Source organism: Pelecanus crispus, chromosome 5 (assembly GCF_030463565.1).
Source record: "Pelecanus crispus isolate bPelCri1 chromosome 5, bPelCri1.pri, whole genome shotgun sequence".
Lineage (NCBI taxonomy): Eukaryota > Metazoa > Chordata > Aves > Pelecaniformes > Pelecanidae > Pelecanus > Pelecanus crispus.
Window position 1 is genome coordinate 84855250 of NC_134647.1, and position 16401 is coordinate 84871650.

Below are 16401 nucleotides of genomic sequence, written 5' to 3' on the forward strand. Positions count from 1 at the left end.
TGTCTTTCATCTATCATTTGTTTTGTCTTACAATTCAGATGATTTTATACACAAATCTGGATATGTATGGCTCTATACAATTTCTACAATTAACGACTAGCAGGAAATACCTGAATAATTACTATCTTCTGCAAGAGGAAAGGTTCTGCTAGGCCTTAGCTTTAGATTTACTATGAGCTAAACCTTGTAATTAGTGCCTGCATTTTACAAGTAATCTAACATAATTCAACGTGGCACTAGGGTCATAAACATTAGTGCATTTCTAACTCTCCCACCTTTTCCTAAAAAAAAATACGTATTAGCACACATAAATACTTAAGAAGAAATATACCCACTAAACCTAAAAATAAGGCCCTGATGAATGATGAACGAACTCCACAGCAACCACGCAAGCAAAGGGCCGCGGCCCTGGGCGCGCAGGGCTTTCTAGAGCCTTCCTCCCGGGCTCGCCATCAGGGCTACCGGGCCCAGCACCACCAGGCAGCCGGCCCGAGCCTGCTGGCAACCCGGCCGCCCCCTAAAGCCTTTTACACACCAGTACAAATATACATCTGTATGCATAGGTATGTCCAAACTCCGGACACGGACTCGCTGCTCGGGCCGGCCATTTGCCCCCCCGGGGCACAGTGACCCTGCCGCACTCCCCTCCCCAGAGCCCCGCCCCCGCGCACACCTGCTCCTCGCACACGCTGCGGGCCCGCAGGCTACGCCCGGCCCTGCCCAGGCCCCGTAGCGGGCAGCCCGCGGCCGCCTCAGGCCTCGCCGCCCGGCCAGAGCCGCCTCAGCCCCGCCGCACCAGGCTGCCCCCAGGGGCTGCTCCCCGCTGCGCCCGCGGTGGGTACGGCCGCCCCCCGCCCCTCGACCGCCATTTCCTCACGCCGCGGCCGGTCGCCCGCCCCAGCCAAGCCCCTGCCCTTTCCCCCGCCCTCCCTCCATCGCCTCAACGCTGCCCTCCCGCCTCCCGCGGCGGGCGGGAGCTGTGAGCGGCCGGCCCGGCCCCGCGTCCTTCGGCGGGGAGCCGCGCAGCGAGGGCAGGCCTTCTCCGGGGCGCCTGGGGAGAAGGAGCCGCCTTTCGCCCTCCTCCCCGCCCGGCCCGTACGGATTTCCGAGTCGAAGCTGCCCCTGCGAGCGGCGAGCCTCGACGCTTCGGCGGCGTCGGGAGCGCCGGGAAGCTGCCAGGGAGCAGCCGCAGCGGCAGGATCCCCCCGCTCCGGGCTGCAGCCCCCCCGCTGCAAAACATTTATTTACATCTCTTAATGTGGGGGCATGTCCTCTAATTCACTCTAGTGCAAAACGATAGATGAGCATCCACAGGTCTGCCTGTTGCGTTGATCTCTGCCTGGGCCGGCCTCCCTCTGTGTCATTAAAAGGTGATTGGCAGGGGGGTGTCCCTAATTTTTACACTAAAAACCAAAAATCCCACTGCTCGTGCTACTTCTTTTAGGTTCTGCGTGACTCGGTACAGTTCCTGTGTCTGCGGACGCTTTTGTATTCTCCGTAGGGGAAAGTTAAGCTACTGCACTGCTTAGGACATGCAGTGGAAGAGCTCTGCCAGGGTGAGGGGGGGTAGCGACTACAAAAAAAGAAAATCGATGTCTTTTGTGGGATTTCATTAAGTATTTTCCACATTACGGCAAAATTTGTCTCTCAAAGAGCAGGCAGCTGTTTGGATGCACAGTGAAAACAGAAAGGAAAACATGGCTCCAAATTTCCTGTTGCTGTTTCTGTTCACAAGTATGGAAAGCGTTTTGCTAACACAGGGTGGGGCTGCTATATAAAAAGGGTAGTGTAGATTGTATGCCTGGGACCTAAAAGAAAGAAGGAGGATTCTGGTGGCAGTGAGGGTTGAGAAAATTTGTTAACTAAATTAGACCATAAGTCAATATGTTTTGGTTTAGTTTTCAGAAAATAGTAGAAATTTGTATGCTGATATCTGCCTGTGATGGCTTAAACTTGAGTCTTGGCCAACATTTTCAGTTTTGCAGGATGTGGCCTAGATAGAGCATACATAGTTAACAGCACGTTAGCTGTGTTGTTAATAGCTAGGAAATGTATGTAAGTGTGCTTGCAAACTGGCAATCCAGACACGTTTTCAGAAATTTTAAGTTATTAAAATGGTTCCATTCTGTTCTGTGTGAACTTCTTTGTATTTCAGGTTTTGAAATACAATAGCAATTAGCTTTTGTTTATATTAATTTTGGTTTATGAGTAGTAGAAGTAGGGAGCAAATTTACAATTAAACGGTTTTAAACAATTAAACAATTTTACAATTTTTTTTTCTACCATTATAATGGTGAGGTGCTAACAACAGTATATGCAAATAAGGCAGCCGGAGAGTTGCTATTTCAGTCAGCGTTTAGACTGCAAGCAGGTTTTAAATAAGTGTTGTAATATTACCAATCTTTGCTTATATAGGAAATTTATTTTAAAGTATATATAACACCTGGTCAATTATTTTTGTAGGATTTTTTCCCCAACAAGATTTAAAGACCTGCATAACCCAATTTGACCATGCACAGAAACTGTGTTTATACAGGGAATAATCCCCATTAAATCCATCTGACTAGTCTAGTAAATTGATTTTTACTTTTTAGTTAGTTTTTTGCTTTTTAGAAAAGAAAATACACTGTAATTGAAATAAGGGTATGAATACTTTGTGCAAGAACAAAAGATTGCTGGGAGGCTCTTGAGTCATTATTTAACCTTGAACTACCATTTAGTACTTATGTCTCAGACAATCTGTAAACTGTGCATAATATTTGTTTACCTCAGAAAGATACTGTAAAGTTTATTAATAGAAGTCTTTCACTTCCTGGCTTTAAATGCTATAGATTCTGGTATCCTGTAAAATTGTACTCATAATTCAGTATGACATACTTAACAACAAAAAAGTATAGGGAAGAACAGTAGTAAAGTTAGAGTATACAGTAAAAGTAAATTCAGAACACCTTGTGAATTCACACAATTTCCTAATAGTTTGTGAGACTTCATCCCAAAATGTACCACTGTAAGTGAAACCTTCAGAATTATCAGGTGTTTAATTGTCCATTATCAAACAACATAATCACAGAAATATCTCTTTTTTTTTAATTGTTCCATATTAGGTGGTAAAATTGGATTGGAGATCCAATCTTTTGAAGATTGGCAGCATGAAAGCACTATTAGCAGTTTTAAGCTGGACAATCTGCTTTGACTCCAGGGTCTGATCTTTTTCTTGCTAGAAGAAAGTTTGGAAGAAGTCTTCTGATTATTCCCCTTTTTTTTTTTTTTTTTTGTATTATTCTCTCTCTGAAAAAGAAAAAAATCCTTTGATTTAGTCTGTCTAAAGCTTTGGGTTTTTTTTTTTCTTATGCAGTTGATGAGGTTCCTCAGAAACTTCAGTTCAAAGGTATTTTTCACATTACAGTCTGTAATTTCAAACTGCATATTCAAGTTCTATTCGGCTCAATATGCCCATGAATTAAGCAGGTTATTTTAGAGAAGCATGTACCATACAGAGAGCAACAAATTATATGACTATACTGAAATAAAAGCATCTCACAGTAGAAAGTCATGAATCAAGAAATCCTAAACTGCTGAAACTTTTTACCCTTTAGTAATTGGAATGAGAAAGACAACTGTATGCAATTCCTGTACTTTCCCTTTCAAGTTGCAGTGCATATAATGAAATGTGATAGCAAAAGAAATCTAATGCAGTACTATCCCAGAAGACACTAGTCCACACTGATATTTGACAGGAAAATACATGCAGCAATGCTGCTTAATCTATAATTCAAGAGTTAACAACCGTTCCTTTCAAAACAGATTTAGAGGATGTTTAATGACTAAGTACTAGTATCTTTCTCCTCAGCTTCAACTAACAGATTAGGCCTGTTTGAGAAAATTCAGAATTAATCTGTGTGAATGAGAAATGAGGCTAGGCTCTTACATACAGATTACCATACTCTTACTTTTTTATAATTATATATAGTTCCTTGCAGTTTGCAAGTGAAAATCACCTCCTGGATGTTTTTTTGGTTTGGTGGGTTTTTTTTTTTTTTTTGGCTCTATTCTGTATAAAGACCGGCTGGGATGCCCAAGGGAAGAAAATCAAAGTTGGAGCAAATTAATTTATAGGTTGTAGCTATATCAAAGGTTTCAGCATCGCCACCAAAGAAGGACTGCATAAGAAGTACAAAAATGTTATTGTACATAGAAGAAAATCACTGAGGTTTTAGAAGATATTGACTAAATATTCCAACAGGAAAAGATAAATGCAGGAAAACACAATTTGGGTGATATAAATTGTAACAGAAATACAGGCTGTCTTGAAGTGATTATACAAGACAAATTAAGGAGGTGCCCAAAGAGTCAGGGGTACCCTAAAAAACAACAACAGAAAAAACACTCAGCTTCAAAGAAAAGTTATTACGCCAGCTAACTGTCTCCAGAACAGGATTGCTTCACTGCTATAAGGACACTTTCTTAGAAATAATTTTTTGATTAGTTCTTTAATTTCATATGAGATTGTTAAATGGATATTCACTGCATCAAGACAGTAGAGTCCTGTAATGAGTAATGAAGGTTTTGTGAACATCTTTGCAATCAGCTGAGATGGGAAGAGGAGGCCAAAAGGAGGCTGGAGAAGTTATTCCTAGAAAAGGGGAGTGAAGAGCCTAGATAGCACAACAGGCGGCTTAGAGAAACTGTTAACTGTCACAGCCCTGATAAGAACACTTTTTTGCTATGGTACGAGCTCCAAGGTATGCTAAAGGGCCAGAGTAACAAAGATGAATTACTGTGTCTCAGGTTTTCAGTGTGTAATGAAGAGTGAAGATATTCTAATGTTACTTCTGTATTTATCTCCTTGTTTTTAAATTCAAAATGTAGTTTTAACTAGCACACATGTAGAGAAGCTATTTCCATGGATGCTTCCATACCAACTTCTCCCTGCACCTGTTTCCTGACACGCTGAGCAACGTGGAGATCTTCTCTGTGCGTACTACTGAACATATTTTGTTCCACTGTGCCCAGTTTGCAGTCATTTTGGTGGACTTTCAGTTAGTTTTCCGTAGTCCTCTGATGTTTAGAATCTCTTGGCAATTATTCTAAACCCTGCATTCAGTCTCCCTTTTGTACTGCAGGTTAAAGCTTGACACCGAAGGACGTAACTAGGGTTTTTTGCTTTTGCAAAAAAAGCATGTAATTCAAAACCTGTTGGAAGCCTTTGAACAATGAGTTAAACGTAACCTGAAAATTCAAGTTCAATTCATCTATCAGATGTATTTCAAGCACAAGTGGAGGATTTTGTCTTTTCTCCGTTTCCCGTTATCATTTAAATGTAGAGTTACTTTCTTAAATCCAGCTGCTTGTTTTCAAATGCATTAACCTAATGTTGATTGTTCCGAGTCTGTATCTAGCGTTACTAATTTCAGAAAGAGGTGTTCAGCTTGCATTTAGCAGCAGGGAACAGTTATTGTTTTCTTGGTGTATGGCAATATTCTCAGAAGCTGCTCAGCCATTGCCAGGTCCCGGCCGGAGGAGCGGGCCTCATAACCAGCATTAAAGTGAACAGGCTTTGACCGTGCGGCCATCAATACACGCTTCTTCACCCAAGACTCCTGCACACATTCCGTATGGCCCTCAATACACGCTTCTTCGCCCAAGACTCCTGCACATATTCTGTGCGGCCATCAATACACGCTTCTTCGCCCAAGACTCCTGCACACAACTCTGTCATTATTTCTTAGCCTCTCCGTTACTGTGGAGGCAGAAGCAGGCGGACGGTGCTCGCTCCCCTGCTCCTGCTGTGCCCTGGCCTCATTACCAATGACAAGGGTGGCCGACGGGACCGATTTCCAAGTTTGCTAAGTCGCTGGCTTAGTATCTCGCGTTACGGTGCCAGCAGCTGTCCCCCGGCACGCCGCACGGTCCCCTCGCCTTCCCCGGCCGGGATCTCCCCGCCTGGAGGGCCCGGCTCGGGGCAGCCCCGCGGCTGAGGCGAGCCTCGGAAGCGAGAGGGGCGAGCCGGCGGCGGGGCGGCTCTGGCCTGCCCGGCTCTGCGAGGCGGCCGGCTGAGAGGAGAAGGAGGAGCGGGAGGAGGAACCACGCGGCCGGGCGCGGGAAGGGGCCGAGCCCCGCGGGCAGCGGGCACCCCAGCCTCTTCCCCTTCTCTCCCGCCCCCGCCGTGCGCCGCCGCGCGCCCCCGCGGGGATTGGTCGGCTCGGCCCCGGAAGGCGAAGCCGTCACTTCCGCAGAGTCCGCCATCTTGTCGGCGGTTGGCGGAGGCAGCGCCCGGCCCGGCAGCCCGCGCTTTGGTGTGGCGCGGCCGCTCGTCCGCCTCGCAGGCCGCGTGCCGCCGCCCCGCTCCGGGCCCCGAGCCGCCATGGCCAACAACAGCCCCGCTGTCGGCGCCGGGAACTGCCAGGGGCAGCAGGCGGCCCAGCACCAGCCCGGCGCCGTCCCGCCGGCCCAGCAGCAGCTGCAGAGCGGAGCCCCCAAGCCGGCGGCCTCAGGCAAGCAGGGCAACGTGCTGCCGCTGTGGGGGAACGAGAAGACCATGAACCTGAACCCCATGATCCTCACCAACATCCTCTCGTCGCCGTACTTCAAGGTGCAGCTCTATGAGCTCAAGACTTACCATGAAGTGGTGGACGAGATTTACTTCAAGGTGAGCCTGCAGGCCGCGCCCTGGGCGCCGTGGACTCCTCGGGGCTGTGCTGGCGCCTGGCCCGAGCCTCCCTGTGGCTGGGGTTTTTGAAGGGGGAAGGCTTTGATTGCGGCCTGCGGATTCTCTCTCTTGCCTTCCTGTCCCTTATCTTGCGGTGAGGGATGGGAGCAAATCTCTTAATGCTTAATTGGGGGAATCCAAGGTGCTGCCTTCTCACAAAAGAAGTGTGTTTCGCGTCGGATTTGGAATTACGGAGTTGTAAGTTAGTTTTGAAGTGGGCAGCGTCAGCCAGGGCAGTGGGGACGAAATGGCCGTCTAAGGACTGTGCTCTCAGTCGCAGAGAGTGGGGAGGGGTCCAGATCTGCATGCCACTTCTAGAGACAAGCACTCCCTGCAGCCTAGGAGTTGCCGACACGCCATATAACTGCACAGAAGGTATGGTGGTGACCGTGGGTGGTTTCAACAGGAGTTTGCATGTGGCCTTCTTCCTCAGTTAGAGGTCAGGATCGCCCCCCCTCCACACCCAGTCAAAACCGAGTTCATTTTAGTGCTTCTCCTGGTGTTTGGTAGGATGTGCTGGGGACGTAACTGAACTGTGTCAGTACACCCATGTCTCAGTTCTTGTTTTGTTAGCAGGATTGAATCAGTTTTGCAGCGGGGCTTCCATCAAGCCAGTCTCCCAGGTAGAGGTATGCATAATTAATGCTCATCTACACAGCCACATTCTTTGTTCTGATAATGAGAGCAAAACTTAGATAATTCAGGCTGCTGTCTTCAGTCAGCTGTATTTTTGTGGTTATTGAGATATTTTTCTCAGGTAAATTGATTCTGCTTGATAATGTTACTGTGTCCGTTAGCGGGTTTCAATACACTTTGAAATAATAATTAAAAAAAAAAGTAGCCTTTTTGTCTCATTTAAGCAGGGCAAGTCAAGTTACCATGGGCACTATAATTTTGAAAAATAACTCCACACAAGTATTTTCAGATTTTTGGCATTGTTTGCACTTACTTATGAAGACAGTGCTACTCTTTGTCCTCTTAATGACAGCACTTCTCTACTTGCGCTCTGTCATTTGGAGTGGACTACTTAATTCTCCTAATACTTGGAGTAACACAGATTGTCGACAAAGCTTCTCTTCAGTTAATTTACCACTTGCTGTATATGAGATAGAAATAATTCAGTCTGACTATTAGAATGCAAAGCAGCAAAGTTTATTTTTGCAAGTGATGGCAAGAGCTGAAGAATTTATAAAAGAAACGTTTTCAGAAAATTTGAGACCTTACTGTATTTTACATGGACCCTTTCAGATGTGGTAAAAAATGTTTTATGTGATTTGTCGTCTTAGTATTGGTAGAGCTCAACTGCAGTAGGTCAAATAGTTCATTTGCTTGGCTCAGTGTTTCATTTCATAAGTGGCTGAATCTTAGATTGGGGAACAATTTTGACATACCATTAAATATCCACTTACTAATTCGATGTAAATAAAGTTTGTTTACTGAACTTGGCAGTTATTCTGACTCAGAACTGCATGCTAAATAAAGAGAAAACTCAGCCCCTTACTTGCTCATGAGTAATAGATGTAAGGGAGAAGATAACCTGATGATTAAGGCACTTCATTGATATTCAGAAGATTTTAATTCTGTTCGTGTTCTAAGATTCCGGAAAAATTGCTGGCTTTTTTTTTTTTTTTTAAATGATCACAATATCCACCGTGGCAGGTGTATTTTTGTGTGTGTTTGTCTTTGGGAACCAAAATAAGTGGCTCATTTAAAAAATTAAAGAATGCTGGGTGCTGAATTCTCAGGAAGGATGATCTTAAGTCACACAGGCAGCTAGTGATAGGGACCATCTTTGAAGATATAGACTCTGTCTAGATATTTTAATTAACTCATTTTCTAGTTCTGGTCTCCTGTTTCAATTCTATATCTGCAAAGTGGATTACTTCCTCTTTCTTTATCCCTCATTTTAGCACCATGTGCATGTCCTCAACTTCACTTAATGTGTATGCTTCCAACAAGTTAAGCATATGTAGCATTTGTAGGGTCAAAACTTTAAATACTCTTTTCTGAAATGAGTATTGTTTTCAGGGCTTTGGGTTTTTTTATTGATATCTGTCAAAACCGGCATGTTTATATTGATTGTGGCCAATGAATGTAATTAAAAAAATTTAAGACTACCATTGTGACAGTGTCATACCTGATCCTTTGACTTAAAAAATACTTTTCATTTCCTGTGAGAGGAAAAAACATAAATAATCAGAAGGATGTGCAGTATTATTTATGTAGTATTTGTGAACTTCTCATATGATGCTAATAATGCAGGAAGTCATAGTGGATTTTGAATTCTACAGTCTTGGCACCTCTCATCTTTCCTATTTGGATAAGACAGTAACTGGAAAAAAAAAAAAAATGTTCAGCAACTGCAGCCATTAGTATATCTCTGATTTCATGTGATTGTGTGCATAACTAGTTTTGTTTTATGTATTGTTAAAGAATTTTAGTCTGTGAACTGCAATACAACTTGGCCACAAACTCTTATCCCCAATCCAGTGTGACACCATTGTATCTTTTTTTGTCTTGCTTTTTTTTTTTTTTTTTAAGTTTATGTGTTTAGGAAATATACGTGTTTATTGAGCCAGACATTACTTCTCTGAATTTCACAGTTTGGAGTGTAGCTTAGGCAGTTTTATGGTTCTTAACTTGTTTATGATTCTTGCTGTCAAATTTAAGGAATGGTGTTGGTTAACTGTGTTTGTGCACTCGTCTCTAAATGCATCTCAAAAGATTTGAATTGGGCAAGCTTTACTCGTTTGTACTTAGGAACCATTTTACCTAAACATCACTGCAGTCTGCAAGAAAAAACACTGGCTTTCTAGATTAAAGTACTACACTTTATAGACATCTTTCTTTTGTCCTAATTCTAGGTGATACTTAAAAGAAATCTCTAGCTAAGCTCACTGCATAAATGAGATTTATGAATATGAGACTGTACATTTTGATTTCTGTAGCTGTCATCAGCAGGTATCACTAAACTTGTTAACAGACAACTTAAAGGTAATTGTTCAGTCACCATGGAAAATAGTGCTGATGGGGTTTAGTCATAGAGTGTTTGAAAGTACATGGAGTATAGAATAAACATGGATCCTTGCTTTGTTTTTTTCTTTTTTTTTTTTTTTTTAAACTTGATCCATGACTTTGGCTATGATTTCTTAATGTGGTAATTAAAAAAGCCAAATGCTTTGCTTTAATGACAAAGCAGGCTTGATCTTGGACTTGGTAGGAGAAGACAGGCTATTTAAGATTGGTTTAGGATATCCATTGTTTAAATTAAGTTTGTATAGGCAGCTAAAAATTATGGCGGTTGTAATTGTAATTTTCTTTTTTTCTTTTTTTCTTTCTTTCTTTCTTTCTTTCTTTCTTTCTTTCTTTCTTTCTTCTCCCCCCCCCCCCCCCCCCCTTTCAGGTTACACATGTTGAACCATGGGAAAAGGGGAGCAGAAAAACAGCAGGCCAGACAGGGATGTGTGGAGGGGTAAGTAGAAGTACGTGCCTTCTTAAATTTTTCTGTCTGGTAAATAAATTTCGCAAGCATAGCTAAAACTTGCTTGTATGTTGGCTCAGTCCCTAGATGTAAAAGTATTTATTACAAAGAGTTGATATATTCCTCTTGCTTCCAGAGCTGTGGATGCAAGTAGTGTTACTTTTTCTACATAGCTCTGTTTGTAGCTTTAGATTTTATCCTGTGTTAGTTCTCATATTCTTTTGTAGATTTGGGATAATGTCTTTGTGACTTCCTGCGTTGTCACCTAACTTTTTTTCTTTTGAAAGGTGCGGGGTGTTGGAACTGGAGGAATTGTGTCTACTGCCTTTTGTCTGCTCTACAAGTTATTTACACTGAAACTCACTCGTAAGCAAGTGATGGGCCTTATAACTCATACAGACTCTCCATATATTAGAGCTCTTGGATTTATGTATATTAGGTAAGTATCAATATAATCAACTAATGGCTAATTTAATGTACAGAAAGCTGTATTAAAATTTTACATTCTTTTTGTACTTAAAGGTACACACAACCACCTACAGATCTATGGGACTGGTTTGAATCCTTTCTTGATGATGAAGAGGTATGTCGGCGAGGGTAATAATTTGTTTTGTTTCTTTTCATGTTACCACTTTAGGTTTAAATGCTCTTTGATAAGGCCCAGGTCATTTTTCTTAGATTTCAAAGATTTAACAGAATTTTCCATTGGTTAGGATGTTACTGTGGCAAATATTACAAAGCCATGTGAAACAGGTTTATTAAATCGGAATGCAGACAGCAGGCTATGCGAATGTGGCTTCTGTGCGGTTTCTAGAAAAAGAATTATTTTTAAGCAAGGTATAGTAGGTCCTGAGAGCGCTAAATTTGTATTTTGCATTTATTACTGGGACAGGGGGAGTTGGTGCTCACATAGAAGAGTGGGAAGTATACAGTAGACATGAACATTCACCTTCAAAAATATTACCAAAAATATTACCAAAAATTTCTGTGGTTATTATTCATGTCCTGGAATAATTAAACCCAGGATTTCTTCAGAGGAGAAACAAATACCCTAATTACTGCATAAGGTGCCATTGTTTCTAGTGAGCTTAATGTCTGTGCGAACGGGGCAAAAAAAAGAAACATGAGTTGCTAACTGAAGGAGTTCAGTAAAGAACTGCATAATAATGCAGCCAGATAGGAGAATACCTCTGGCACCGTAGTCCTGATTTACTGTCCGGAGGAACAGAGTAGGAGCTAGTGGGTGAGGTTTCTCAGTCCATGGAGTTGAATATGCAGTCTGCTACATACTGTTGCCATTTGTATTTATTGAGCAGGTTTTAAGTTACATCCTAGATTTAAGAATGGAACAGGAAGGATCGCCTGCCCTCTTCAGTGTGACAGTAGACATCTACTTCAAGAAATTTCAAATGTTGCAGTTGTAAATGATGTCCGAATACTTGTATTAAAAATAGTGTTAATTATACCTGTATCTGACTGCAATGCAGTGTATTTATTTTAAACAGCTTCTTTCATGCTAAGTATCAAAAACACTGTGCAAAGGAAACGGCTGTTATTTCAGGTAAACCTGTGTTATTGCACGTTTGTAACAAAAATTAAAAAAACCCATTTAAGTCTTGATTGCATTGCTGTGATATCCTCCTTCTCCCCCAGGCGGTGCTGGTTAATATGAACTCTTCTCTGCAGTGTGGCATTGTAATTTATGAGGAGGATTGGGGTGGCTTCATTTTCAGGGTCCCACAAACAACCTGATTCCCAGGACAATAAAGTGATCGCAAGTGCAATTGTGCAGGTCTTAATCGGTTCGTTATTCAAAGCACCTTTTTTAGTTTATACTTTTCACTTCTTGCAGATATTGCTTATCAGCATATATTTGTTTATTGTTGTTTAAAATTTCCCAATATATTTTTGGAATTAGTGTTTCTTTCCCAGCTGCTTTCAGTAGCTTTGTGTTACGTAGGAACAAGTTCTTGGGGCTGCTTGTCTTAAGTTTCTTACCAGTCCTGGTCAAGCTCAATAGGGTGAAGCAAATTTATATATATGGAATTATTTAAACCTACAGGATTTTTTTTTTTTCTCCAGTTCTTAAATATGGGGAAGCAGTTCATCTTTTCCCATGCTGCTGTGAAAAACTTCCCAGGATACAGAGTTACTTTTCAAAATGCTTCTTATGTTTATTTTGTTTAACTGTACGTACTCTCCAGGTGCTACGTTTAACTCCTTTTTTTCTTCTTTAGATCTCTGCAGCGATTATATTTGGAAAAACTGTATATCTGAACACTTAAATGTGTGTGAGTGCAAGCAGTTTTACATTTAGATTTTCTCTTCCTGTTTAGGTAACAAATCTCACTTTCCTTGTGTGCTTGCACTATAGGTTTGGGACTGACAATAGCTGACTAACATGTCCTGAGCTGTGAGAGGGCATAGCAAGAAGGCCTTCATGCGGTAATGACCCTTTTCAGAGACAATGGTCATCATGGATTATGCGTTTCCAATTATTTGTTCATTTATTTATTTTTTTACATATTTCTAAATTAGAAACCTCACTGCTTCATGGCAGTTGGTTTGCTATTGCTTCCAATTCTGTTAGGATGCCATTTTGTACTAGAGGTTTTTCTATGATCATTTTTAGATAGGCGATGATGTAGTTCTTAAATGATTTAGGCCACAGGGTTGGGTATGATGGTATGCAGTTGTACATCCACAAAATGGAGTATTAAATGTAGTTTGAGAGGACTTCTCAACTTTGTGGCGTTTAAATAACATACAAGATCGTACCATATAGCCAGACTGTGTAAGGGGATTTCGCGTTAATCTCTTCATTGACAGTCCCTTACCATCCAGATGGCTGCAGGATTAGTATGTGCCTGCATGCATATGTATTAAGTCCCATTCCCTATCTGTAACATACTGCTAAATCCAAAGGGTGCAGAGTTTGAATTTTTCTAAGGAAATGTCTTAGAATATGAGACAAGTAAACTTTCATAATCATGAGACTTCAAGAGGGCAGTAATGTAGCAGCATTTTTTTAAAAAAATCAGTAAAGAATATTTTTGACCATCAGGATATTTTTTGCTTGTATTTTGTAGGACCTGGATGTGAAGGCAGGTGGGGGTTGTGTTATGACCATCGGGGAGATGCTTCGTTCCTTCCTCACTAAGCTTGAATGGTTTTCCACGTTGTTTCCAAGGATTCCTGTGCCAGTTCAGAAAACCATTGACCAGCAAATTAAAAGCAGACCTAGAAAAATCAAGAAAGATGGCAAGGAGGGAATGGAAGAAATAGACCGGCATGCAGAACGTAGACGTTCAAGGTCATATGTGCTTTATTTTGAAAATGAATGTTAAAAGTTCTATATTGAACTGCTTATTACCAGAAACGTGTCGTCTTTTCACTGAGATAGGTTTTAAGGCGACAGGCAAAACAGTTTATGGATGCTAATGGATTAAAATAATCAGATGATATTTGGTATTTAAGTTTAAATATAGACTGTGTACGTAAAGTATAAATTGGAAAGTAAAGAGGGTCCCTTAACTTTAAAAGGTTGTGTTTCATATTGAATATCTTTTATTTTAAAAGGTCTCCAAGACGATCCATCAGTCCCAGGAGGTCTCCCAGAAGGTCCAGAAGCAGAAGTCATCATCGGGAAGGCCATGGATCATCTAGTTTTGATAGAGAACTAGAAAGAGAGAGAGAACGGCAGAGATTAGAACGTGAAGCTAAGGAGAGAGAAAAAGAAAGGCGGAGATCTCGAAGTACTGATCGCACACTAGAACGGAGGCGAAGCAGAAGCAGGGACAGATACAGAAGCCGTAGTCGAAGTCGTGACAGGAAAGGAGATAGAAGAGACAGGGATAGGGAGCGAGAGAAAGAAAATGAACGGAGCCGGAAAAAAGAGAGAGATTATGATAAGGAAAGAGGTAGTGAGAGGGAGAAAGATCGATCTAGAGAAAGATCAAAAGAAAGGAAAAGTAAGGGTGATACAGAAGAGAGAAGACACAAGGATGACAAGGATGACAAGAAGCACAGGGATGACAAGAGGGATTCCAAAAAAGAGAGAAAACATAGTCGAAGTCGAAGCCGGGAAAGAAAGCATAGGAGTAGGAGCCGAAGTAAGAATACAGGGAAGCGCAGCAGAAGCAGGAGCAAAGAGAAATCGAGTAAACATAAAAATGAAAGTAAGGAGAAGTCAAATAAACGAAGTAGAAGCAGAAGCAGAGGAAGAACAGATAGTGTTGAGAAGTCCAGAAAACGAGACCAGAGTCCCGGCAAAGAAAAATCTAGAAAGCGTAGCAGAAGCAAAGAACGTTCCCACAAACATGATCACAGTGATAGCAAGGACCATTCAGACAAACATGATCGTCGAAGGAGCCAAAGTATGGAACGAGAGAGCCAAGAAAAGCAACATAAAAACAAAGATGAGACTGTGTGAACTCTTTCAGAAGTGGATCACATTGAATCCTATAAATGTTTGATTAAATCCTGCTTATTTTTTCTTAAAGTTGAGATTGTGCAGTAGTTGATGAGCACTCTTCTCCAACCTCCCTCTAGGCTGCAGATTGTCATTTCCTATTTTGGGTAGGGAAGTGCCTTTGTAAACCCATTCAATGCATTGACGGTTTCAAACCATTTGTTTAGTTTAATTCGTAATGCAGAGCTTGTTCTTGCATTTTTATTGTTCAGATGTTTCTGAAATGTACAGTCTGTACATATGTCCTGATAATGTTTTAATTCCTTTGGCATGGTTGCCATGTTGGTTAAATTTGTATGAGGCAATAAACTGCCACTAATTCTACTTTCATTTTGCAGATGTGGAATTATGGTTTGTATCCTGAAGTTAGCATGGCTGTGCTTTACATAATAGTACGCCTTTTAGGGATGGATCTTCAATGTGTATTATAGCCGAGATATTTATGTGCATACAATGTACACTGAGGGCTGCAGATTTAGAACTAACATTTATGTCCACTGTACCTGCTGTTTTTTCAAAAGCTTTTAAAATGTATTATGTTGTTGATCACCACTGGTGTTAAATTGAGAGTGGACTTTCAAGGAGATAGTGGTTTTGATGCAAAGATTTAGATTATGTTGGGGCTCGTTTAGTAATTCTTTAGAAAGGCTACCTCAAGCGGACACTGTAAGGTTGATGGATGAGTACTGTAGCCATCTATGCATTCTGTTTGTTTGAAAAAAATCCACATAAGCTTCCTTTTTTTTTTTTTTTTAAACACAGTTTATCCATTTGTGGTCTTTTAATGATTTTAATCAGCAGCTGCACTCTGTTGTTGATGGTAATCTTGGGCTAATAAAGGCATTTAAGATGGGAAGAGGGAGGTAGGAAGAAGAAAATTATTACAAAGGGTTTCAGTTTCAAGCTTCCAAAGCATTTTTATAAGTGTAAACGTTTAAAATAAGAATTACCTGATAGTGTCCTTTTTTAAGTCATATTTTCTACAAATAGTAAGGATTGCAGTTTGTGCGGAACATGTCATCTGGCAGATTTTTTTTTAAACAGGTTGTTAGAAGCAAAAACCAAAATGCATTATAGAAAAAAATCATATCATTAAAGTCCGAGTCTATTTGATAGATTATTCTGATGACTTGTATACTGAGTGAAGAGAACCATCTGGAATAAACTCTCAATTAATTCCTTTGTATTGGGTGTCAGCTTTTCCCTGCATGTTCATTGCCAGTTGAGTGTTCGGGTTCCTCCACGTTTCATTTTCAGACTAAGCGATGCTTTGCATGAATAAGGGATTTTATGTCATAAGTATCTTATAAGGAAGATGTAGCTAACAAAGCAGTGCAGCAGCCTGAAAATAGGAAGAACGTTAAGTGTGACTCATGACTGTGAAGTGACCTGGAGGTAGAAATAAATTGATGTTTGTGCCTTTTTTGCTTCTGTGTGGTGCAGGTCATCTAGGTATGATACTTAAATATTAGGATTTTTTTTTTTAAACCTCCAGGAGGAAAACGGTGCTTGAATTTCTAACAATACACTAAATTCCCTAATATTCAAAGAAGCAGAAATAACAAACTCAATTTTTTCTTCCTCCCTTCTCTTATTTATTGTTTTCTGAATTGTTAGTCTTTCCCTTGTCACCGTGATCCTTAGTATTAGAAATCTTTTAATACTGAAGTCGTTCAGGTATTGTCTGCTTATATTTTTGTTACCTGATTTTAAATCTGAGCTTGAAACAAAGCTTAGGCT

At 41.2% G+C, this 16401-nt stretch overlaps 1 protein-coding gene across 1 annotated transcript; it reads left to right on the forward strand.

The window, feature by feature from the left end:
• The first annotated feature begins 6364 nt into the window (after positions 1–6364).
• Positions 6365–15847, forward strand: PRPF38B (pre-mRNA processing factor 38B). Its single transcript, XM_009477715.2, has 6 exons — positions 6365–6649; positions 10113–10181; positions 10478–10629; positions 10713–10773; positions 13280–13503; positions 13770–15847. The coding sequence occupies exons 1-6, from the start codon at positions 6365–6367 to the stop codon at positions 14620–14622; spliced, it is 1644 nt and encodes a 547-aa protein (XP_009475990.2). The 3' UTR covers positions 14623–15847.
• The last annotated feature ends 554 nt before the right edge of the window (positions 15848–16401 follow it).

Excerpts from the sequence above, each read along its gene's own strand:
- PRPF38B (XM_009477715.2), top strand. The coding sequence starts at position 6,365 with ATGGCCAACAACAGCCCCGCTGTCGGCGCCGGGAACTGCCAGGGGCAG. Across the intron at positions 6,650-10,112 it reads TGGACGAGATTTACTTCAAG|GTTACACATGTTGAACCATG; the intron begins GTGAGCCTGCAG and ends CCCCCCTTTCAG. Across the intron at positions 10,182-10,477 it reads AGACAGGGATGTGTGGAGGG|GTGCGGGGTGTTGGAACTGG; the intron begins GTAAGTAGAAGT and ends TTCTTTTGAAAG.